This window comes from Haliotis cracherodii, unplaced genomic scaffold (assembly GCF_022045235.1).
Source record: "Haliotis cracherodii isolate W230 unplaced genomic scaffold, xgHalCrac1.p SCAF_12, whole genome shotgun sequence".
In the NCBI taxonomy this organism is placed as follows: domain Eukaryota; kingdom Metazoa; phylum Mollusca; class Gastropoda; order Lepetellida; family Haliotidae; genus Haliotis; species Haliotis cracherodii.
The window spans coordinates 5,428,251-5,452,763 of record NW_027266267.1 but is presented as its reverse complement, the minus strand read 5'-3'; the positions used below and the strand labels follow the sequence as shown (position 1 = coordinate 5,452,763).

The 24,513-nt window shown below is 43.4% G+C and overlaps 1 protein-coding gene across 2 annotated transcripts; it reads right to left on the bottom strand.

Annotated features, from left to right (window-relative positions):
- Nucleotides 1-359: 359 nt before the first annotated feature.
- On the bottom strand, nt 360-15,213 carry LOC139457462 (uncharacterized). Of its 2 annotated transcripts, XM_071238850.1 has the most exons (7): nt 15,129-15,213; nt 11,734-12,078; nt 9,473-9,535; nt 7,107-7,160; nt 5,103-5,201; nt 1,718-1,792; nt 360-1,207 (listed from the first exon to the last, which is right to left on the bottom strand). In XM_071238850.1, the coding sequence occupies exons 1-7, from the start codon at nt 15,196-15,198 to the stop codon at nt 1,032-1,034; spliced, it is 882 nt and encodes a 293-aa protein (XP_071094951.1). In that variant the 5' UTR covers nt 15,199-15,213; the 3' UTR covers nt 360-1,031. The 2 variants fall into 2 exon arrangements, with proteins under 2 accessions (XP_071094951.1, XP_071094952.1); XM_071238851.1 differs by lacking the exon at nt 11,734-12,078.
- Nucleotides 15,214-24,513: the final 9,300 nt, after the last annotated feature.

Below are 24,513 nucleotides of genomic sequence, written 5' to 3'. Positions count from 1 at the left end.
CACAATACACTGCCACCCTCACACTACAGCGCCACCCTCACAATACACCGCCACCCTCACAATACACCGCCACCCTCACAATACACTGCCACCCTCACAATACACCGCCACCCTCACAATACACCGCCACCCTCACAATACACCGCCAGCAATCTGTTGGTTGTATGCACCCTCACAATACACCACCACCCTCACAATACACCGCCACCCTCACAATACACCGCCACCCTCACAATACACCGCCAGCAATCTGTTGGTTGCATGCACCCTCACAATACACCGCCAACAATCTGTTGGTTGTCATGTCACACCAAATCATTTGTTTTTCTTATTTATCCACTTCTATTAATCGATACCCCTTTATATTTCTGAAATCATCTGTTTATTTTCAGATAGCCCTACATTTTTAGGTGTATTTGTTAATAATTCCGTGTTTTGAGATGCGGCCATAGTCTACTGTCGTAACTGCTTTCGGGCGTCCAGTGCGACCCTACTACAGTTACTCAATGTATTGCCGGTTCTGGTCATCATGGTCAGGTAAGCCGTGACTGTGCAACTCGCCTGAAGAGCATCGGCTCCGTTCCGTCAAGTTTCAAACTAAAAGTTCTGTCACAAACTATATCTAATGCCACTCCTCATTGCAGCTATAATGGTTCTATTTGTTACCATTTTCTAATGTTTTTGAGATGCATTTTTAACCTTATAACAGTACGATGTACGGCTTGTGAGTCAGGAAAGTTAGAGGGGTCTATTAATTACGAATGCATAATCCGTCTTGGGGCACAAAAGACGTGCAGTGGACAGTGCTGATGACCAGCCGATGACCAGCCGATGACCAGTCGATGACAAGCAGATGACCAGCCGATGACCAGTGTCCAATCGATGACCAGCCGATGACCAGCCGATGACAAGTCGATGACCAGCCGATGACCAGTCGATGACCAGCCGATGACCAGCCGATGACCAGTCGATGACCACACACAGTCCGGCCGCACGTGATGTTATTACACAGGGTGTGATGCAGGTGTTAATTAAACAACGGTATCGGCAACGACTGAGTAATACATGTTAGTATTTGACTCCGGTGACTCCGGTGATGCTGCCGATGTTGACGTTGAAGGTCGCGGTTGGTTGTTTATGTTGATGTTCACATACGCAGCCTGCACTGGGGTCAGGGAGCAGTAGGCATTCTCCCCCATGTTCACATCTGAACAAGAAAATAATCGTTCAACTTCAAGGATTTGATATTCATTCAGTGTTTCCAAACATACATTAGTTTTCTGTGAAACGAAAATACACAGTTCGTAAACACAGAACACGGGGCCCTTGCCCCTCTACACGCAGCCCACACAGCGAATAGGGTATGTTGGGGTGGGGGTTGGGGGGGTGGGGGGTGCGGGTGGGATGTGTGTCTTATTTTGTAAAATGTTAAAGTTATTAACTTATCAGGGGCGTTCGGGTAGCCTAGTGGTTAAAGTGTTCGCTCGTCACGCCGAAGACCCGGGTTCGAATCCCACTCACTCACTCACTATTAACCTATGTAATGTAACGTCAAAGAATATTATTTCAATTATAGTCTTTAGAAACATATTGTGTCGTTTTCCGTTGTTTCTGTTTTATCATGTTTAAATACATGTAATGGACATTAGGAGGCAGCTCAATATGGGTCAACATGCTTATACTCCTGTAATTGTATCGATGTGTATTGTTTCCTCACCTCTTGTGGTAGTTTCGTAGTCACCATCGGCTTCCGCGTTTGTCAAGGTCCGGGACTGACATTTGGCCTTTGTCCCTGGAACACACAAATATGTGTGACATACAATGGAGTGGGTTGTTGTGACCTGCTTTGTCATGCCTGTTATGTTAAACTATGCGAGAGCAATGTCCAAATGTGTCTCACTTCTTTAACAAATATAATATACACCGTGTTAAATGTGTGGCACCACCAGTAAGTCTTGATAATCAGAGGTGGTGAAATGGGGTTTAACGTCGCGTCCAAGATTATTGCACTTATATATACCGACGTGCATGTATGTGTATGTGTGTGTGGCTGCTTGTTCTAGTCCGGACTGATGCCGATTTATAGTGCTAGCTATACCACTAGACCACGGAGGCGGTCTCCGGGAGGACGCTGTACCACTAGACCACGGAGGCGGTCTCCGGGCGGACGCTGTACCACTAGACCACAGAGGCGGTCTCCGGGCGGATGCTCCACCACTAGACCACGAAGGCGGTCTTCGGGCGGACGTTCTACAACTAGACCACGGAGGCGGTCTCCGGGCGGACGCTCTACCACTAGACCACGGAGGCGGTCTCCGAGTGGACGCTGTACCACTAGACCACAGAGGCGGTCTCCGGGCGGACGCTCTACCACTAGATGGAAAGCGAAACAAAAGCAATCAAATTACTTAATGTCAAATTATATAAGATTTTAGTTTATGAATACTTATTCCTATTCTGTGAATGACATTGTTATACACGTGTTACAGCTGCTGCTTAAGTTGGTATTACCGCTATCCAAAGTGTGCAGAGTCCGTCTTATTGTTGATATTCATTTTGGAGACATAAATTCCTTTAAAGCTTCCTTAACGCGAACAATGGCCACTCGCATAATATGTCTATATCAACACCGGGTAATATGTCTATATCAACACCGGGTAATATGTCTATATCAACACCGGGTAATATGTCTATATCAACCCCGGGTAATATGTCTATATCAACACCGGGTAATATGTCTATATCAACACCGGGTAATATGTCTATATCAACACCGGGTAATATGTCTATATCAACACCGGGTAATATGTCTATATCAACACCGGGTAATATGTCTATATCAACACCGGGTAATATGTCTATATCAACACCGGGTAATATGTCTATATCAACACCAATAATATGTCTATATCAACACCGGGTAATATGTCTATATCAACACAGGTTAATAAGTCTATATCAACACAGGTTAATATGTCTATATCAACACAGGTTAATATGTCTATATCAACACCGGGTAATATGTCTATATCAACCCCGGGTAATATGTCTATATCAACACCGGGTAATATGTCTATATCAACACCGGGTAATATGTCTATATCAACACCGGGTAATATGTCAATATCAACACAGGGTAATATGTTAATATCAACACAGGGTAATATGTTAATATCAACACCGGGTACTATGTCAATATCAGCAAAGGGTAATATGTCCATATCCACACATTGTAACATGTCAATATCAACATAGGGTAATAAGTCAATATCAACACAGGGTAATATGGTGATATCAATACAGGATAATATGTTAATATCAGCACAGGGTAATATCTTAATATCAACTCAGGGTAATATGTTAACATCAACACAGGGTAATATGTCAATATCAACACAGGGTAATATGTTAATATCAGGGTAATATTTTAATATCAACAGAGGGTAATATGTTAATATCAACAGAGTGTAATTTGTCCATATCAACACAGGCTAATATGTCAATATCAACACGGGATAATATGTCAATATCAGCACAGGGTACTATTTCAATATCAACACAGGGTAATATGTTTATATCAGGGTAATATGTTAAAATCAACAAAGGGCAATATTGTCAGTATCAACACAGGGTAATATGTCAATATCAACACAGGGTACTATGCTAATATCAGGGTAATATGTTAATATCAACACAGGGTAATATTGTCAGTATCAACACAGGGTAATATGTTAATATCAGGGTAATATTTTGATATCAACAGAGGGTAATATGTTAATATCAACATAGGGTAATATGTCAATATCAACACAGGGTAATATGTCAATATCACCACAGGGTAATATTTCAATATCAACACAGGGTAATATGTTAATATCAGGGTAATATGTTAATATCAACACGGTAATATTGTCAATATCAACACAGGGTAATATGTCAATATCAACACAGGGTAATATGTTAATATCAGGGTAGTATTTCAATATCAGGGTAATATGTTAATATCAACAGAGGGTAATATTGTCAGTATCAACACAGGGTAATATGTTAATATCAACACAGAGTAATATGTTGATATCAGGGTAATATTTTAATATCAACAGAGGGTAATATGTTAATATCAACAGAGTGTAATATGTCAATATCAACACAGGGTAATATGTCAATATCAACACAGGATAATATGTCAATATCAGGGTAATATGTTAATATCAACACATGGTAATATTGTCAGTATCAACACAGGGTAATATGTCAATTTATCATCCAAAATTAGCTCCCACAGGAGATATCCTTGGATGAGATTAAGCAATATCTACACTGTAGATATCGCTGCAATGAAATTACATCACAATGCTTTGAAGACCATTGTGACGTCACTGGTTACCATGACGTCACTATCAAATGACATCACTAATGGCTCTGCTACTGAAGCTGTTTGCAGTACTTTTTACACTGAAGACACTGCTAATTACTGTCAACAAATTGAAAAAGTTGAAGAATGATGTTGGATGATAAATAAAATCTCACCCTCGTGTCTTTTGATATGAAATATATCAACACTCGTTGATAAAAGTGGCAAAAATCCTCGGCAAGCCTCGGAATTTTTCCACTTTTATCAACTCGTGTTGATATATTTGATATCAAAAGACACTCGGGTGAGATTTTCTATATCAACACAGGGTAATATGTTAATATCAGGGTAATATGTTAATATCAACAGAGGGTAATATTGTCAGTATCAACACAGGGTAATATGTTAATATCAACACATGGTAATATGTTAATATCAGGGTAATATTTTAATATCAACACATGTTAATATGTTAATATCAACACATGGTAATATGTCAATATCAACACAGGACAAAAGCAACTTATCAATAACACTACACAAAGAGGAATGTGCTAATACCTATTGATTGTTTAACGCTGTACAATAGTGGATGTAAAGCTGATAACGTCTCATGAATTCGACGACTACTACTTCTACTACTACTACTGCTACTGCTATTGCAGCTACTGCTATTGCTACTACTACCACCACTACTACTATATCTACTACTACCACTACTACTACGTTGTGTTTATGAAATACTTACATCCAATCAACAACACTGTCGTATACATAGCCGCTGTGAGGAGCACCGACGTCACACATACGATGACCACCACATAGATAGGCACGCCTGAACTGTTAGCTGTAAAGAAAGTATACATACACCACTTGTTACACACTGCTTGAGATAAAGTAGACATACACCACTTGTTATACACTGCTTGAGATAAAGTAGACATACACCACGTGTTACACACTGCTTGAGATAAAGTAGACATACACCACGTGTTACACACAGCTTGAGATAAAGTAGACATACACCACTTGTTACACACTGCTTGAGATAAAGTAGACATACACCAGGTGTTACACACTGCTACAGATAAAATAGACATACACCACGTGTTACACACTGCTGAAGATAAAGTAGACATACACCAGGTGTTACACACTGCTGAAGATAAAATAGACATACACCACGTGTTACACACTGCTGAAGATAAAGTAGACATACACCACGTGTTACACACAGCTGAAGATAAAGTAGACATACACCACGTGTTAAACACAGCTGAAGATAAAGTAGACATACACCACTTGTTACACACTGCTGAAGATAAAGTAGACATACACCACGTGTTACACACAGCTGAAGATAAAGTAGACATACACCACGTGTTACACGCTGCTGAAGATAAAATAGACATACACCACGTGTTACACACTGCTACAGATAAAGTTGATATACACCACGTGTTACACACCGCTACAGATAAAATAGACATACACCACGTGTTACACACAGCTGAAGATAAAGTAGACATACACCACGTGTTACACACAGCTACAGATAAAATAGACATACACCACGTGTTACACACAGCTGAAAATAAAGTAGACATACACCACGTGTTACACACAGCTGAAGATAAAGTAGACATACACCACGTGTTACACACTGCTACAGATAAAATAGACATACACCACGTGTTACACACTGCTACAGATAAAGTAGACATACACCACGTGTTACACACTGCTGAAGATAAAGTAGACATACACAACGTGTTACATACTGCTGAAGATAAAGTAGACATACACCACGTGTTACACACTGCTGAAGATAAAGTAGACATACACCACGTGTTACACACTGCTGAAGATAAAGTAGATATACACCACGTGTTACACACAGCTGAAGATAAAGTAGACATACACCACGTGTTACACACTGCTGAAGATAAAGTAGACATACACCACGTGTTACACACAGCTGAAGATAAAGTAGACATACACCACGTGTTACACACAGCTGAAGATAAAGTAGACATACACCACGTGTTACACACAGCTACAGATAAAATAGACATACACCACTTGTTACACACTGCTGAAGATAAAGTAGACATACACCACGTGTTACACACTGCTGAAGATAAAGTAGACATACACCACGTGTTACACACAGCTGAAAATAAAGTAGACATACACCACGTGTTACACACAGCTGAAGTTAAAGTAGACATACACCACGTGTTATACACTGCTACAGATAAAGTTGATATACACCACGTGTGGTCGGTAGCTTGTCCTGTTCGAGTGTCCATGGCGGCAGTCCTGACCAACACTGTGGCACACATGCTAAGGCAAGTAACCTTGTTCGAAATATACTCCAGTTCACCCTGGAAAAAACGGGTGGCCCAGTCGTCTAAGGCGCCGCGATTCGCTGTGCAGAGTTGCGTCCCTTGGGCACGCCAAAAACCTATGCTTGTGGGTTCGAATCCCGGTTCGCCCCGATAATGTTTCTAGGTTTGTCAGCACCATAAACGTGCTCGTGGGTTTCACCGAAGTCGTAAACGTCTGAGACCTGCACCACTTCGGGCTTTCCTCTCACATTAAGCTGACACGCCGTGATATAACTGGAATACTGTTAAAAGCGGCGTTAAACCAAACTCACTCACTCACTTTAGCGCTTTGAGCATGTTTTGGGATGTGGGCTATAGATATGCACGTTATTATGGAAGTGCAATAGGGATGTTATTGTTACCTCCTTCAGGTGGATCATCAGACAGAGGTGGAGGTGTGGACACAGGAGGTGAACCTACAACACGCATACATATAAAACATAAATAATGATTATATTAAAAAAACCGATGTCCATGTTTTTTATCATTTCCACATTGAAATCTGAGTGTGTCTTAAACCCTATCCAAGGATCTATCTGTTTTGTCATCAACTTTGTGTCAATATGTCCTGACCATACATCTCCTTCCGTCATTTTATCAGTCTTACTGATCGCCTCTCCTTGTCCTGTCTGTCTCTCCTTGGCAGTGTCTGTAAGTCTCCCCGTCTCTTCTTGGCAGTGTCTGTTCGTATCTCCTTGGCAGTGTCTGAATATCTCCCCATCTCTCATTGGCAGTGTCAGTCCGTCTATCCATCTCTCCTTGGCAGTGTCAGTCCGTCTATCCATCTCTCCTTGGCAGTGTCTGTGCGTCTCTAAATCTCTCCTTGACAGTGTCTGTCCGTCTCCCAATCTCTCCTTGGCAGTGTCTGTCCGTCTATTCATCTCTCCTTGGCAGTGTCTGTCCGTCTCCCCATCTCTCCTTGGCAGTGTCTGTCCGTCTCTCCCTCTGTCCTTGGCAGTGTCTGTCCGTCTATCCATCTCTCCTTGGCAGTGTCTGTCCATCTCTCCATCTCTCCTTGGCAGTGTCAGTCAATCTCCCAATCTCTCCTTGGCAGTGTCTGTCCGTCTCTCCTTGGCAGTGTCAGCCCGTCTATCCATCTCTCCTTGGCAGTGTCTGTCTGTCTCCCCATCTCTCCTTGACAGTGTCTGTCCGTCTCTCCATCTCTCCTTGGCAGTGTTTGTCCGTCTATCCATCACTCCTTGGCAGTGTCTGTCCATCTCTCCTTGGCAGTGTCTGTCCATCTCTTCTTGGCAGTGTCTGTCCGTCTCCCCATCTCTCCTTGGCAGTGTCTGTCCGTCTCTCCCTCTGTCCTTGGCAGTGTCTGTCCGTCTATCCATCTCTCCTTGGCAGTGTCTGTGCGTCTATTCATCTCTCCTTGGCAGTGTCAGTCCGTCTCCCCATCTCTCCTTGGCAGTGTCTGTCCGTCTCCCCATCTCTCCTTGGCAGTGTCTGTCCATCTATCCATCTCTCCTTGGCAGTGTCTGTCCATCTCTCCATCTCTCCTTGGCAGTGTCTGTCCGTCTCCCCATCTCTCCTTGGCAGTATCTGTCCGTCTATCCATCTCTCCTTGGCAGTGTCTGTCCGTCTCTCCATCTCTCCTTGGCAGTGTCAGTCCGTCTATCCATCTCTCCTTGACAGTGTCTGTCCGTCTCCCCATCTCTCCTTGGCAGTGTCAGTCCGTCTATCCATCTCTCCTTGGTAGTGTCAGTCCGTCTATCCATCTCTCCTTGGCAGTGTCAGTCCATCTCTCCATCTCTCCTTGGCAGTGTCTGTCCGTCTCCCCATCTCTCCTTGGCAGTGTCAGTCCATCTCTCCTTGGCAGTGTCTGTCCGTCTCCCCATCTCTCCTTGGCAGTATCTGTCCGTCTCTCCATCTCTCCTTGGCAGTGTCTGTCCGTCTATCAATCTCTGCTTGGCAGTGTCTGTCCGTCTCTCCCTCTGTCCTTGGCTGTGTCTGTCCGTCTCCCCATCTCTCCTTGGCAGTGTCTGTCCGTCTCTCCTTGGCAGTGTCAGCCCGTCTATCCATCTCTCCTTGGCAGTGTCTGTCTGTCTCCCCATCTCTCCTTGACAGTGTCTGTCCGTCTCTCCATCTCTCCTTGGCAGTGTCTGTCCGTCTATCCATCTCTCCTTGGCAGTGTCTGTCCATCTCTCCTTGGCAGTGTCTGTCCATCTCTTCTTGGCAGTGTCAGTCCATCTCTCCACCCTCCTTGGCAGTGTCTGTATGTCTCTCCATCTCTGTGTCTCCATCTCCCTGTCTCTCCGTCAATCTGTCTATCGCTATGCAACACTGTATATCTGTGTCTCTGCTTGAGGGTATGTCTCTTCATCTCTCTGTGTCTCCATCTCCCTGTCTCTCCATCTCCCTGTCTCTCCGTCAATCTGCCTATCGGACCGCCTCCGTGGTCTAGTGGTATGGCGTCCAAACAAGGACTGGTCGGCTCGGAGTCAGTTTATTGTGTCTGAGTGGGGTATTCATGTTAAACTACAGCATGGTATCTCAGTGAGCTAGCACTATCAATAGGCATCAGTCCGGACTAGTACAAGCAGCCACACAAACACACACACGTACATACACGTCGCTATATAAGTGCAATAATCTTGGACGCGACGTGAAATCCCATTTCACCTCACCTCACCTCTGCCTATCGCTATGCACCCATTGGTCAACACCCACCGGACTATCTATATTATATCTCGTCAAATCACGCCGTGTGGCGAGACCTACTCACCGGAACTCTGGCCCTGCTTTTCGTCCTCCTCGTCAGGAAAGATGGCGTCATCGCGGCAACCATCTGCAATATTTCCACCATTCATCACACCACCTTTCCCCAATCTGGTGACTGATATGACGGGCAATGTATTGTCTTGGAAATGATGAACACTTAATTGTTTCACACAACACAAATTTCCAGTGAGAAATTCATTTTTGTAAACGTCTAATTGGGACCGGTTTTTCAAGCTTCTTATCGTAAAGATAACGTGGGGGTTGGGGGGAGGGGTAGAATTGCATCAAGCCTCGGGGCCTGGGGATTATCCGACCCGAGAGTTTACATGTATCCGGAATCATGTATTTAGATAGTTTATCGGCTACGACTATCGGCCAACACATGCACGGTTACATGTGAGTGAGTGAGTTGGATTTAACGCCGCTTATAACAGTATTCCAGTTATATCGCGGCGTGTCAGCTTAATGTGGCAGGTTTCAGACGTTTACCACTTCGGTGAAACCCACGAGCACGGGTATGGTGCTGACAAACCTAGAAACATAATTGGGGCGAACCGGGATTCGAACCCACAATCACAGGTTTCTGGCGTGCCCAAGGGACGCAACTCTGCACAGCGAATCGCAGCGCCTTAGACGACTGGGCTACCCGTGCAGGCAGCGTGACAATTAGTGGACTGAGAGTGAGCATACTTAATGTTACAGAGCCGTGGAATGAACCTTTAAGGTATAAAATGCTAAAGCATATAAAACATAACTAATATTCTAACTAATAATATATTCTTATAATGTAAATATCGCAATAAACTAATTAGTTAAAATGGTAACAAGGCCTTACAACCTTGCTTATAACTCTTAGATAAAAGTTATGTACATATGTATAAAGACTTGAGTCTGGCACTTACATTTTAAATCTAAAACCGAGAAGTGGTTTCTCTGACTTATATTAAAACAACATTTATTAATATTTGTTTGATAATAAGTATAAACGTGCGCCGCGGTAGTTAAAAGAAACAACTAGTGAGAAAATCACTTCTTTGAAGGGCATTAAGAAGATGGAGTACTAAGTAAGGAGAAGATTTATGGATGAACAACTTCTTTATTTCAACTGAGAGCGACGTTTCGCTGTTGGTTCTAACACCGTTATCAAGTGCTATCCATTTCATTCGTTTGTTAATAATATAACAAAGCCCGACAAAGCAATTTTCCAGCTACTATATAGTACATGACGATTGTCTAGTTTGGACCAGACAATCCAGTGACTAATATCTATTTTCTCTTACAACCAGAATATGTTGTGGGGACCTATTCTAACCCCGACCACCAAGGGTACGACCAGAATATGTTGTGGAGACCTACTCTAACCCGGAACACCAAGGGTACGACCAGAATATGTTGTGGGGACCTATTCTAAACCGGAACACCAAGGGTACGACCAGAATGTGTTGTGAGGACCTATTCTCACCCGGAATCATCGCGGTACGACCAGAATATGTTGTGGGGACCTATTCTAACATGGAACACCGTGGAACGACCAAAATATGTTGTTGGGACCTATTCTAACCCGGAATCCCCGGGGTACGACCAGAATGTGTTGTGGGGACCTATTCTCACCCGGAATCCCCACACTACGACCAGAATATGTTGTGGGGACCTATTCTCACCCGGAATCCCCACACTACGACCAGAATATGTTGTGGGGACCTATTCTAACCCGGAATCCCCGCAGTACGACCAGAATGTGTTGTGGGGACCTATTCTCACCCGGAATCCCCACACTACGACCAGAATGTGTTATGGGGACCTATTCTCACCCGGAATCCCCACACTACGACCAGAATGTGTTGTGAGGACCTATTCTTACCCGGAATCCCCGCAGTACGACCAGAATGTGTTGTGGGGACCTATTCTCACCCGGAATCCCCACACTACGACCAGAATATGTTGTGGGGACCTATTCTAACCCGGAATCCCCGCAGTACGACCAGAATGTGTTGTGGGGACCTATTCTCACCCGGAATCCCCACACTACGACCAGAATGTGTTATGGGGACCTATTCTCACCCGGAATCCCCACACTACGACCAGAATGTGTTGTGAGGACCTATTCTTACCCGGAATCCCCGCAGTACGACCAGAATGTGTTGCGGGGACCTATTCTAACCCGGAATCCCGCGGTACGACCAGAATGTGTTCCGGGGACCTATTCTAACCCGGAATCCCCGCGGAGTTCAGATTCTGTGCAAAGGACAGGGACGCAAAACTCACCCATTTTCACTTGTGTGTGTTTTCCTTGGCAAGTTGAGGAACTGGTGTTAATATTGCACATGTACGTAGCTGCGTCGTCACACCGTGGAGCAGGGATGATCACTTTCATCCTGAAGGGGTAAAAGCCTGCAACGAAGGCTTTACTGTTTACTGATGAAGCCTCATTGCGTCGCATGGTTGCTATAGTGATCGGTCCTGATGACGTCCTCTTCTGAATATACATGACGCCATTGTCGTGAGCGTGAACCAGCATGTGTGTTGTTGGCAATCCTTCACATGCTATCACAAGCTGTCGCCAGTTCCCAGGAACACCCAGCGTCTTGAAAGATACTCTTTTGATGCAGTCTGCAGATATATAGAGTGAGTGAGTGAGTTGGGTTTAACGCCGCTTTTAACAGTATTCAAGTATCCGGCGTGTCAGATTAATGTGGAAGGAACGCACCAAGCGATGCAGGTCTTAAACGTTTACCACTTCGGGAAAACCCACGAGCACGGATATGGTGCTGACAAACCTAGAAACATAATCGGGGCGAACCGGGATTCGAACCCACAATCATAGGTTTCTGGCGTGCCCAAGGGACGCAACTCTGCACAGCGAATCGCGGCGCCTTGGGCGACTGGGCCACCCGTGCCCTCTATATCAGTTGTGATGAGAAACAAACAGGTTTGACTCCAGAACTGCGTATTTGGAAGCATCGATCGAAGAGTATTCTGCTGTCATCCCTGATACACAGCTTCGTGCCAACTAGCATGGGTTGTCTGAAGAATACCGAGTAACTGTACACAGTCCTAAGTGGTCCTCGGTGCCAGGCAGGTGATGTAGACAGCTGCACTGACAGACGAAGGATTCCTATGTGGAATTTGGGATTCGAACCTTTAAATACAAAGGGAAGCAACTCTACTGGAGGATGCACGGCGTCGTTAGCAACTTGACCACAAGTGCATCCTGGAGTTAGTGAGTGTGTTATGTTCACAAATGCTGGTCAAACTATAAACAACCCACCCCATCAAACTAAGGATCTTACGCACGGCGAAACAACGAATCAAGACGCAACATTACTGGTAAACAACCCGTTGGTATTCCTGGTAAGAATAGGGTGAGAATAGAGAGAGAATTTAGAGAGAATTTATTCGTATATGTGGCCAACAGGCCAATAGAACCATGTTCAAATAAAAGTGTAAATGTTTCAATGGGCCCACCATAATATATGCTGTACAAGCATAAAAACATAATATAAGTTCACAAACGAACTGTTCTCTTGTGGAATGTATTATACAACAACAGAGACAGCCAAACCAGGAGATTGTCATCATTCCTCTGGTGTAGGATCAGGAACTTTTCAAAAGAGAGTCTGATTAAAAAGTACTGGGGTCAATATTTCATTCTTTTTTTACTGTATTCCGGGCTTGTAATTAAGACGTTATATTCGCCATCAGTAACATAGTTGCAGTATAAGCTATTAGTAGTTTCTGTTTCCGCAGCTCTATCATGCAAATCATGACAATAACGTCTACCCTTGTTCGACGTAGGTGTAATGCTGTTATTGCTACCAGATATCTTTCTGGCGTGATTAAAAGCTTGAAATCTGAATAGTAAGTTAAAGATTTCGACTCTCTAATATCATTCCACCACTCTTCTTGTTAAGCGTCTTCACATCTTTGTTTAAACACCAGCCTAGTTCGGCAAGGGTGGAGACTGGACTTTAAAGTCAATTAACTCTCTTGCCTCGGGAAGATGATTGGTAATTTGAGATTGATTGTTCTAAAATCAAGTAAAGGTTTAAAGATGTCTGAGAGTAAGACATACTTTTCAACACATGGTGAATCTTTAACGTAGGAATAGTAGGAATAGGAGACACCTTTGGAAGAACATCCAACATCACTTCTCCAGGACTGAAAAAACTCGTCCTTTAAAATAAAAAAACGCTTCTGCGGTATTCCATTCTTGTGGAATTTCAAAGACATGCGGGATTCCAGAAGTACATAAAACCTCTTCGATGTAATTAAACCAAGGATAAGAATCGCCCTGTGTACATTTCCAGACCATTCTATTGAACATAAATGAGGCAATTTTATTCTTAGGATGAGAACGTGATATTACAAGTATTTTGGATGAGAACGTTCAACCCTTTTTCACCTCACCTCCCCTCTTTATAACAATGTTCTCCGACACGAATGTGTGTGAGTGAGTGAGTGAGTTGGGTTTAACGCCGCTTTTAACAGTATTCCAGTTATATCACGGCGTGTCAGCTTAATGTGGGAGGAAAGCCTGAAGTGATGCAGGTCTCAGACGTTTACCACTTTGGTGAAACCCACGAGCACGGGTATGGTGCTGACAAACCTAGAAACATAATCGGGGCGAACCGGGATTCGAACCCACAATCATAGGTTTCTGGCGTGTCCAAGGGACGCAACTCTGCACAGCGAATCGCGGCGCCTTAGACGAATGGGCCACCCGTGCCCCCTTTTTCCGACACGTGCATTAAAATCACCCTTTTAAACGAACGTGGGTTGGTGGCTGGGTATTCGTTGTCCAATGAATAAAGTCTCTGTTCTGAACGCCAAATACCATCGCGGGTTAGCAACACAGAAAACTCCTATGCATTTCTCTTTTTTTAAGATTACATGAGATGCTTCAAGAGATATTTGATAAGTGTTATGTATATGTTGAGGGTTTATTACTTCTCCGCAATGTCAATGTGAGACTTTTATAGATCCGTGAAGATTCCGGGGTAGAACAGGTCTTCAGCAACCCATGCTTGCCGTAAAAGGTGACTATGCTTGTCGTAAAAGGCGACTAACGGGATCGGGAGGTCAGGCTCGCTGACTTGGTTGATGCATGTCATCGTTCCCAATTGGGTGGATCGATGCTTATGATATTAAACACTGGATTGTCTGGTCCAGACTCGATTATTTACAGACCGCCGCCATATAGCTGGAATATTACTGAGTGGGGCGTTAAACAACAAACAAACAAACAAACAAACAAACAAACAAACAAACTTTAATATTTTATCGTAAACCTTTTCTGAGAATATTCACATTCTGCATTAAATATTTATTCATATACATTTTATATTCCTTTTATATTTTGCTTCTATTACTTTCATTTTTGCTTCGCGAGTTTTTTTTTCTTTGCCCGAAAAACTGCAGTCGCCTTTGTTTACATTTTTGGCCAAAGTTATGCTGACGCGCTTTGTTTATAGTAGCGTTTGCCTTACAAGGAGCATGCCTAATAGAAGTGACAGTGACGTGGTTGTTTGGACGTCAGCTTGCCAGACGACGTCCGGTGTTGTTCAGTGTCAATCACTGGATTATCTGGCCCAGACTGTATTAACTACCGGTTGAATATTGCGGTGGTATTTACCAAACAAAAAAACAACAAAGGTACTTACCCCTGAGAGCAAACACTGGCAATACGAAAATGAAACTTAGGACAAAATGCAGCACGCTATTGCCCCTCATGGTGGGGAGGGTGCTGATGGCGTGACGCCGCTGTGGTACAGTGACCAAGGTTCATCTCACCGACTGACACATACGCCTCACATCCGATCATCTTCAAAGGGGATTTCCGTCGATGTCTCAGCGCTGACTTTGTCCTGCTGCATCACACTGAGAATCACGACTGACCATACATGGTGAGGTGAAATGGGGTTTAACGTCGCGTCCAAGATTATTGCACTTATATAGCGACGTGCATGTACTTGGGTGTTTGTGTGTGGCTGCTTGTACTAGTCCGGACTGATGCCGATTTATAGTGCTAGCTCACTGAGATACCATGCCGCAGTTTAACATGAATACCCCACTCAGACACAGTATACTGACTCCGAGCCGACCAGTAATTGTTTAAGACACTTAATGCCGAGCGCCAGACAGGGTAACAACAAGTGCCATCTTTTAACGTCTTTTGGTATGACGCGGTCGGGGATTGAACCCCGGACCTTCAACGTATACTTTTCAACGTATCCCAACCGCGTACATTGATTCTCATGATGTCAATCACTGGATTGGGTGGTCCACGCTCGTAACAATTGAAAAGTGTAATAAAAGTTTAAGCTTGTTTATTAAGCGTTTATTAAGCGCCTTTGTTGGGACAAGGCGATAGATAGATAGATAGATAGTTAGATAGATAGATAGATAGATAGATAGATAGATAGATAGATAGATAGATAGATAGATGGGAACGTAGATACAGCCGCCATATTGAAGATCATTTCTCAGCTATTTCAGACAAACAGACAGACATACAGGCAGACAGACAGTATGTAAGGCCATATGGCCCATAGTACACTTCAGTTTTAACAGCGACATTAAATTCAACGTGATCTTGAACATAGCTTAATATAATTATCACCTTAGGGTAAATGCATTTTTAAAAATACATTGCTAAAGATTTGATAACATTTTCATACTTGGAATTCAACAAATTTATTGATCGACGTGTGTAATATTTCAATTACATGGAAAGTTTGATCTCAAAGTTTAATATTTTTCACACATACTAAGAACATGAAATTCGTCATGAAGTAAGTACATATACAATTATCAGACTCAATATCCTTAGTTCTACGACATTTATTGACATGAAATTAAAGAGAGAAATTCTTAATTTACAACGAGCTCAAAATAGATATTTATCTTGTGTAAATATTTTCTGGTTGTAATACTGGCTTGATGCTTGAGACAATGGGGGGGGGGGGGGGGGGGGAACGTAGTGGTGCCATTGTTGCTGATATATATCTAATAGTTTTTGTTCAAATTATTATAGTCCTGGATAATAGGAATTATCTACGTTGTCTAGACCAGTGTCCGCCTCATTAGCGTATACTGGAGAGCCTTCAGGGTGGATATAAACAAGCAACAGGGCCCACTTGCACAAAGCGATCTTAGCGCTATGACTATCGTAAGGCTGTAGTCAGGAAGGTAATTTAAGGTACCGACGTTTACTACAATATCTGAAAAACTATCGGGCCTACTCCAGTCAAAGTTGGTATGAGATTATTAAACAGTCATACATAACTGGATATTACATTTAAAGACAATCGGTGCATGAATAAAAGATCTGTCTATTTAGCTATCACTATATTTCATCAACCACCAGACCTGTTCGTCACGGGTGGAACGAGCCTTCATTGTAACAGCCATCTGCATAATGCTACCCCTGCTTCACAGGGCCATATGACACAGTTGAACCAATCAACTCAACTCGAAAGGGTGCACGGGAATCACGCACGTTGAGACACCCAACGCTAACACCGTATTCGAGCCATTTGTTAAAGTATGGGAGTTACGATCATCTTAGCGCTGAGATCGCTTTGTGCAAGAGGGCCCAGGAATGTTGAAAAGGGGGGAAATTAATCCTTGATCAGACAAACAGCATCTTTCTATTGGGAGTTAACACGTTCAAAACAGTGTGCCAAATGATGTTTAACACAAACAGAAATGTCACTTGAGAACCGACCACAGTTAACATTTCGCTAAGCCTTGCAGTCGAAAATGTTGTAATAACTGAAATAGTTGTTTAACTTGGATAAGTTTTACCAAGTGAGTAAGTGAGTGAGTTGGGTTTAACGCCGCTTTTAACAGTATTCCAATTATATCACGGCGTGTCAGCTTAATGTGGGAGGAAAGCCCGAAGTGATGCAGGTCTTAGACGTTTACCACTTCGGTGAAACCCACGACCCCGGGTATGGTGCTGACAAAAATTTGGGAGAACCGGGATTCGAACCCATAATCAAGGGACGCAACTCTGCACAGCGAATCGCGGCGCCTTAGACTGCTGGGCCACCCGTGCCCCTCATCGAACACAAACACAGATCCCTGGATCACCAGCTTATCTCTTGTCGGGTATGCCGTGAAAATTTTATCTTTGTTTCCAAATCATACACTTTCTTCATGACAAAGTCGTTTTTGTCCAAATTACATTACCTTTCATCATAGACCTGTATGAAGTCGTCTATTTTCTGAATGAATTGAGCAATTTGTGCCTGATTCGTTGTCAGTGCAGTGACGACATCGTTGATGGTAATAGATGCAGCGTCAGAATTAGATGGGGCAAGTACCTGACCAAAGACATTCCGAGAACATTCCGGGTTATAGACAGAAGTAACAGTCTAAGTCCCTGCCGGTACTCCCGGGCAGCTGTTTTCCGGGGTAGTTCTATATCGGGTTATCTACCGCTGACTAGTCGATTTCGTGGACAATTTCCTATTTTGCGTTGTTGTTTAACGCTGCACTCAGGAATATTCCATCTGTATGACGACGGTCTGTAAATAATCGAGTCTCGACTAAACAATCCAGTGATTGACATCATGATCATCGATCCACGCAATTGGGATACGATGACATGCATCAACCAAGTCAGCGAGCCTGACCACCCAATCCCGTTAGTCGCCTCTTACGACAAGCTTAGTCGCCTTTTACGGCAAGCATGGGTTGCTGAAGACCTATTCTACCCCGGATCCTCACGAGTGTGCTTCCTTCCACGGGGGGGGGGGGGGTAGCCAAGTGGTTAAAGCGTTCGCTTTTCACGCCGAAGACCCGGGTTCGATTCCCGACATGGGTACAATGTGTGAAGTCCATTTCTGGTGTCCCCAGCCGTGATATTTCTGGAACATTGCTAAAAGCGGCGTTAACCCATACTCACTCACTCCTTCCATGGAAATGAAGAACCTTTCGACTTGTCATTCAAAATATCACCCGCTTAAGTTTGTCATTTACTCGCAATTCTTTTCAGAAACCACAGCTTTACGAAAATGTAATTTTTTTTCTGTTTCGACCACCGACCGTTCAGTTTTACAACAGCAACAACTTAAACAGGGTGCGTCTCACGAGAGTAACCTTTCCACTTTTAAAACAACACAGCAAGTGTCACTAGAGCGAACTGCGGCATCTTGCGAGGGCTTACATATGCTTTTACAACTGGATGGGTCGTCTCGTGAACAAATTCATTAAGTGAGAAATCCCTCACCACTGGTCGCAGTCGGTACACTGTGTCGGAGTGGAGTATTCATGTTAAACTGCAGCATGGTATCTCAGTGGGCTAGCACTATAAACCCGGCCTTAATTCTGAATAGTACAAGCAGCCACATGCACGCATAGAGACACAGACAGACTCACACAAACACGTGCATGCAAGTCGCAAAAAAAATGAAATAACCTTGAACGCGACGTTAAACCCGATTTCATCCACAGGAATTTGATGATAGCGTGTATAACATAACATAATCGTATAGAAAAAACAATCACACCCATCTATATACATGTTTATAGAGGGGTGTGATTTTTTTTTTACGATTATGTTATGTTATACACGTTATCATCGAGTTCCTCATTCGTGACCAACTCGTGTTATTCCGGGACAAGCCGAATAGCGACTCGTGCCCTCTCGTGGCCAGTTTTTGCGACTGGGTTCCGCCTTAGCGCAAACGGGCATAACGAAAACTATTGCCAATTCGTTGTGTAATGATTCACGCATATTTCCCATGTCACATATATGCCAGATGCTATGTAAGACAGATTGGGACTTCACGTCTTATACAGTATGATTGATATGTTTAGATGCAAGACATGTAAAATCAAACATTATTCCTGAGAGATTCTTTGACGGACGTACTTGAAGTCGCACGCTCATTTTGATTGGTTTGTTGTATTTTCGACATAACATTCATCGACAGAAGGACGAGTCTTCTTGCAGGTTACGTAAAGGGGCGAGTGGTGACGAATGCGAGTTCCTGTGATTTCATCTCACCTGTAACGAATTGGAGAGCTATGCAAGGGACACAACTCTTGAAACCTAAATGAAAGGATGCTTTTTTGCAAGTGGGAACTGTGAAAAACTGCTTGAAACGTTCGTAAAATCTCTAGAACACCTTGCTTTGACCATTTCACGACGGTTAAATCTTCAGGGTTCAGCCCTTTCGCACTGAATATGTGACCCGTGAAGATCCGGGGTAGAATAGGTCTTCAGCAACTCACGCTTGCAGTAAAAGGCGACTATGCTTGTCGTAAGAGGCAACTAACGGGATCGGGTGGTCAGGCTCGCTGACTTGGTTGATGCATGTCATCGAGCCTAATTGCGTGGATTGATGCTCATGATATCAATCACTGGATTGTCTGGTCCACACTTGATTATTTACTGACCGCCGTCATATAGCTTGAATATTGCTAATTACGGCGTAATACAACAAGCCAACTGAATATGTATTCAGAAATAGTTCATGATCTTTTGGTCTGCATGGTTGCTAGATTGCTCTCTTGTACCAAATGCCACTGTACTAAATGATATTTTGTAGCCATGTTCTCATGTGTGACACACTTAGTGAGAACCCACCGATGCGACTTGATGGGGCGGCTGGTCTGGATCTGTGGCCTGGTTGATGACGTGACATCGTACCCCGACGGCGTGGATCGTTGCTCATAATATCGCCCACTGGTCTGGTTAACAATGCATATATCTTACATACATGATTACAAGGCTAATTGTCTAAGACATTGAATTAGTGAATGTGAATGGTCCCTGTGCCAAGATCTTAGTTCTCGCTACCGCTAAACAAAGATCTGAGGACATCCCATTACGGGTCACGTCAGAACGACCTTTCATCCAACCAATCAGCGCGTCGCTTACCAGATCATGAAAGTGACATTCGGAATGTGTTTTCTAATCATGCAACCACGATATATTGAACACGGGGTGTTCCGAACGAAAGTTACGGGTTTTATGATTATATCCATACAATCTAGGCCATCTATAAGCCATTCCAGAATGTTCTTCTTATCAGTTTTAAATTTTTTAATCGAGAATACGTCAAAATATGTTTCGAAGTGTAGTCGCCAGTTTGAAACTAGTGTCGTAAAGCTCAAGAAAGCTGCTTTCTGATTGGCCAGTGTCGATTTCTTGTCAGTCATTTCATTGGTCGTTCAAAATTCGCGAAAGATCGTTCTGACGTTACCCGTAATGGGAGATTTCCTGAAATCTTTGTTTAGCGGTAGCGAAGACTAAGATCTGATTTTAATGAGATTGGTGTGATATATAGTGGTATAGAGTGAAAGGTAGCAATGCAGAGCTTTTTAGTTTATGTAGGAGAGGCGGACGGGTAGCCTAGTGGTTAAAGCGTTCGCTCGTCACGCCGAAGTCCAGTCTTCGATTCCCCACACGGGTATGACGTGTGAAGCCCAGTTCTGGTGTCCCCTGTCGTGATATTGCTTGGATAGAGCTCGCAGCTGCCTAAAGCCATAATCAGTCACTCATGGAGAGGGATGCACTTAATGTACCAGGTTCGAATCCCTCGAAGGCACATGATGTCAAGCCATAATTGTTCTGTCAAAATTTTAGTATCAGTATCAGTATGTGTCGTGACTCATCTTCATATCATCGTATCAACATCTTGATATATATTGAATTGCAACCAGTATAAAACAAACACACGGATCTCTGGTGTCGATACACCTCCCTACTCGAAACTGGCCAAGGTCGCAGATAACATTTTTTGACAGGGGGGCAAATAAGATTATTCATTTCTTATTGAAGTTACTTTCACAATTAAAAATGGTTTCTATAACAATTACCCCCACCCCCCCCCCCCCCCCCCCCCCCCAACCACCACCATCAACACACACACATCCCCATTCACCACCCCACCCACCCCCACCCCCGAGATGGGTACAATGTGTGAAGCCCATTTCTGGTGTCCCCCGCCGTGATATTGCTGGAACATTGCTAAAAGCGGCGTAAAACCTCACTCACTCACTCACTCACTCACTAAAGCGAATAATAATCCGTTACCCTAGTGGCACGGTGTTGCTCATGACATCAATCTCTGGTTTGCCTATCTAGATTCGATCATTCACAGAGAGCTGTCTTATATCTTATATTTTGAATAACAACGACAATAAAATAAAATAAAAGATCAGCCCTGGTTGAATTGAGGTCGAATCGTACCCGAGGCACAGAGTTCATCTCGCTTGGTCAATCGTCCAATCTGTGCATATCCACTACTCCCTGAACGGCCTAATAAAATATACACTTTTTGTGTCTGTATTGTCTGCTTTCTGTCTGTTTAATGTCTGTAGATTTCTATGACGGTCAGAGTGTCTGTCTACAAGTGCGATAACAAAATCGTCCTTGTCTCTGTTAGTTCACCGTTACAAACACACCAACATTCAACTGTCAGACACACAATGAACGTTCCCACTGAAAAAGACCTTTCTGTCAAATTCAAACACGTGTTTGTATACACTAAACCTGGGCGATATAAATGAAAGGGCTAGCAAATAAAATAACAGTAATATTATTTAGAATGTAGATGAAACAAAAAAAGGAATATCCCAAAAGAAAATGAGAGTGCACCACGACATTTTTCCCCCGCTCCCATGCGCACGTGTGCATATATGAATATCTTGACTCACTTTGTCGTTAAACCATATATTACATAGAACATGCAAAAACGCTATTACGGTCTGTAGGCCTTTGTGTTGAAGGCTGTGCACGCACCTGTTGCTCGGTGTATGGAAAAGCGAAAGATTAATGGTTCATCGGCTAAGATAATAAATAATGTGGTGACTTTGTTCTTCGGGCAGTGTTAATAAGTGTATGTGACACTTGTGGGAGTAAGAATACTATTTAAACAAATACTGAGTTAATGTTATTTTGCGCCGCAGTGAGCAATATTCCAGACAAGGGACAATGATATTTGCCTTTGCATGTAGACGTTGCGTGTTGATTTTTGACACGGTTACATTGTTTGTTTGTTTGTTGTATAAAGCCACACCATACTACAGCCGTCTGTAAATAATCGAGCCTTAGCCAAACAATCCAGTGATTGATATCATGAGCATATCCAAGCAGTCGGGGTACGATGACGTCAACCAAGTCACCCGATCCGTTCACTCGCTTTGTTTACCAACCAAATCTAATATATAGAAGGTAGAGAAGTATATTACATACATCCGGCTTACACGATGGACATGACCCACGCATCCGAGCATCCTCGATCATCTAGGGTATTATTTCTCCATTCTGTTGTGGAAAATACGAGTCCATTCGTTACCATAGATTCGAATGACAACTCATGGGCGATAAGTAGTGATGAAAGAGCTGGAGAAGTGAGGATCATGATGTCAATCACTGGATTGTCTGGTCCAGAATCGATTATTTACACACCGCCGTCATAGCTGGAATATTGCTGAGTGCGGCGTTAAACAACAAACAAACAAACAAACTTAGCCTTTGGTAGGGATCAGATATTAAAATATACACTTGACATATCGTGACAATCAATTTGTGTATTATGGAGAGACAGAAATATCGCTATGAAACATGGTGCAGTGTTGATATTACCAGATGAGGAAAGATCACGACACAACAAGCAAGTGTTACAAGACAGAGGATGCAACTCAAGGCGTTAAATATTCCCGTTTACGAATCTGCAAGTAGGGACAATGACACACGGTAAAGGTTCAGTTGACCATCGTACACTATAACACTTTATGGCAGGAAAACATTGAATTCGGGGGAACTCGTCCCATTCGGAAGACCCACGCGCTGCGCTCATGCTTGTCATTCCTGTTGCTCACGCGTGATTCACGCTTGGCGTTCGTGCTGCTGCACGCGTGATTCATGCTTGACATTCCTCTTGCTTACGCGTGATTCACGTTTGACGTTCGTGTTGCTGACGCGTGATTCACGCTTGACGTTCGTGTTGCTGACGCGTGATTCACGTTTGACGTTCGTGTTGCTTACGCGTGATTCACGTTTGACGTTCGTGTTGCTGACGCGTGATTCACGTTTGACGTTCGTGTTGCTTCACGCGTGAGTACCCCGTCCGCATTCTTAGTTTCCAATTGTGGCTTGTTGTGGTGAAATGTGTTATTTATTCTTTGTTATACCAATAATTGTGTTTTCTTTGTTTCTTTGTTGTTTAACGCAACACACAGCAGTATTCCAGCTATACGACGGCGGTCTGTAAATAATCGAATCTGGACCAGACAATGCAGTGATTGACATCATGAGTATCGATCCACGCAATTGGAATACAATGACATGCGTCAACTAAGACCGACCGTTCCCGTTAGTCGCCTCTTACGACAAGCCTAATCGCCATTAAGGGCAAGCATGGGTTGCTGAAGACCTATTCTACCCCGGATCTTCACGGGTCAGTAATTGTGACTTCGTTGGATGAGGTTGGATGAAAACCAACACAATAAGATAAGAAGATCATACACAGACTTATATCAGAAATTAAAAAGACATAACTCAGAACCAGAATGTACACAAATCAGAGCAGAATCAAACCCCATAGACCAGATTAGACAGAATCACAACCCACAGACCAGCACAGACAGAATCACAACCCATAGACCAGAACAGACAGAATCACAACCCATAGACCAGAACAGACAGAATCACAACCCATAGACCAGAACAGACAGAATCACAACCCATAGACCAGAACAGACGGAATCACAACCCATAGACCAGAACAGACAGAATCACAACCCATAGACCAGAACAGACAGAATCACAACCCATAGACCAGATTAGACAGAATCACAACCCACAGACCAGCACAGACAGAATCACAACCCATAGACCAGAACAGACAGAATCACAACCCATAGACCAGAACAGACGGAATCACATCCCATAGACCAGAACAGACAGAATCACAACCCATAGACCAGAACAGACAGAATCACAACCCATAGACCAGAACAGACAGAATCACAGGCAATAGACCAGAATAGACAGAATCACAACCCATAGACCAGAATAGACAGAAT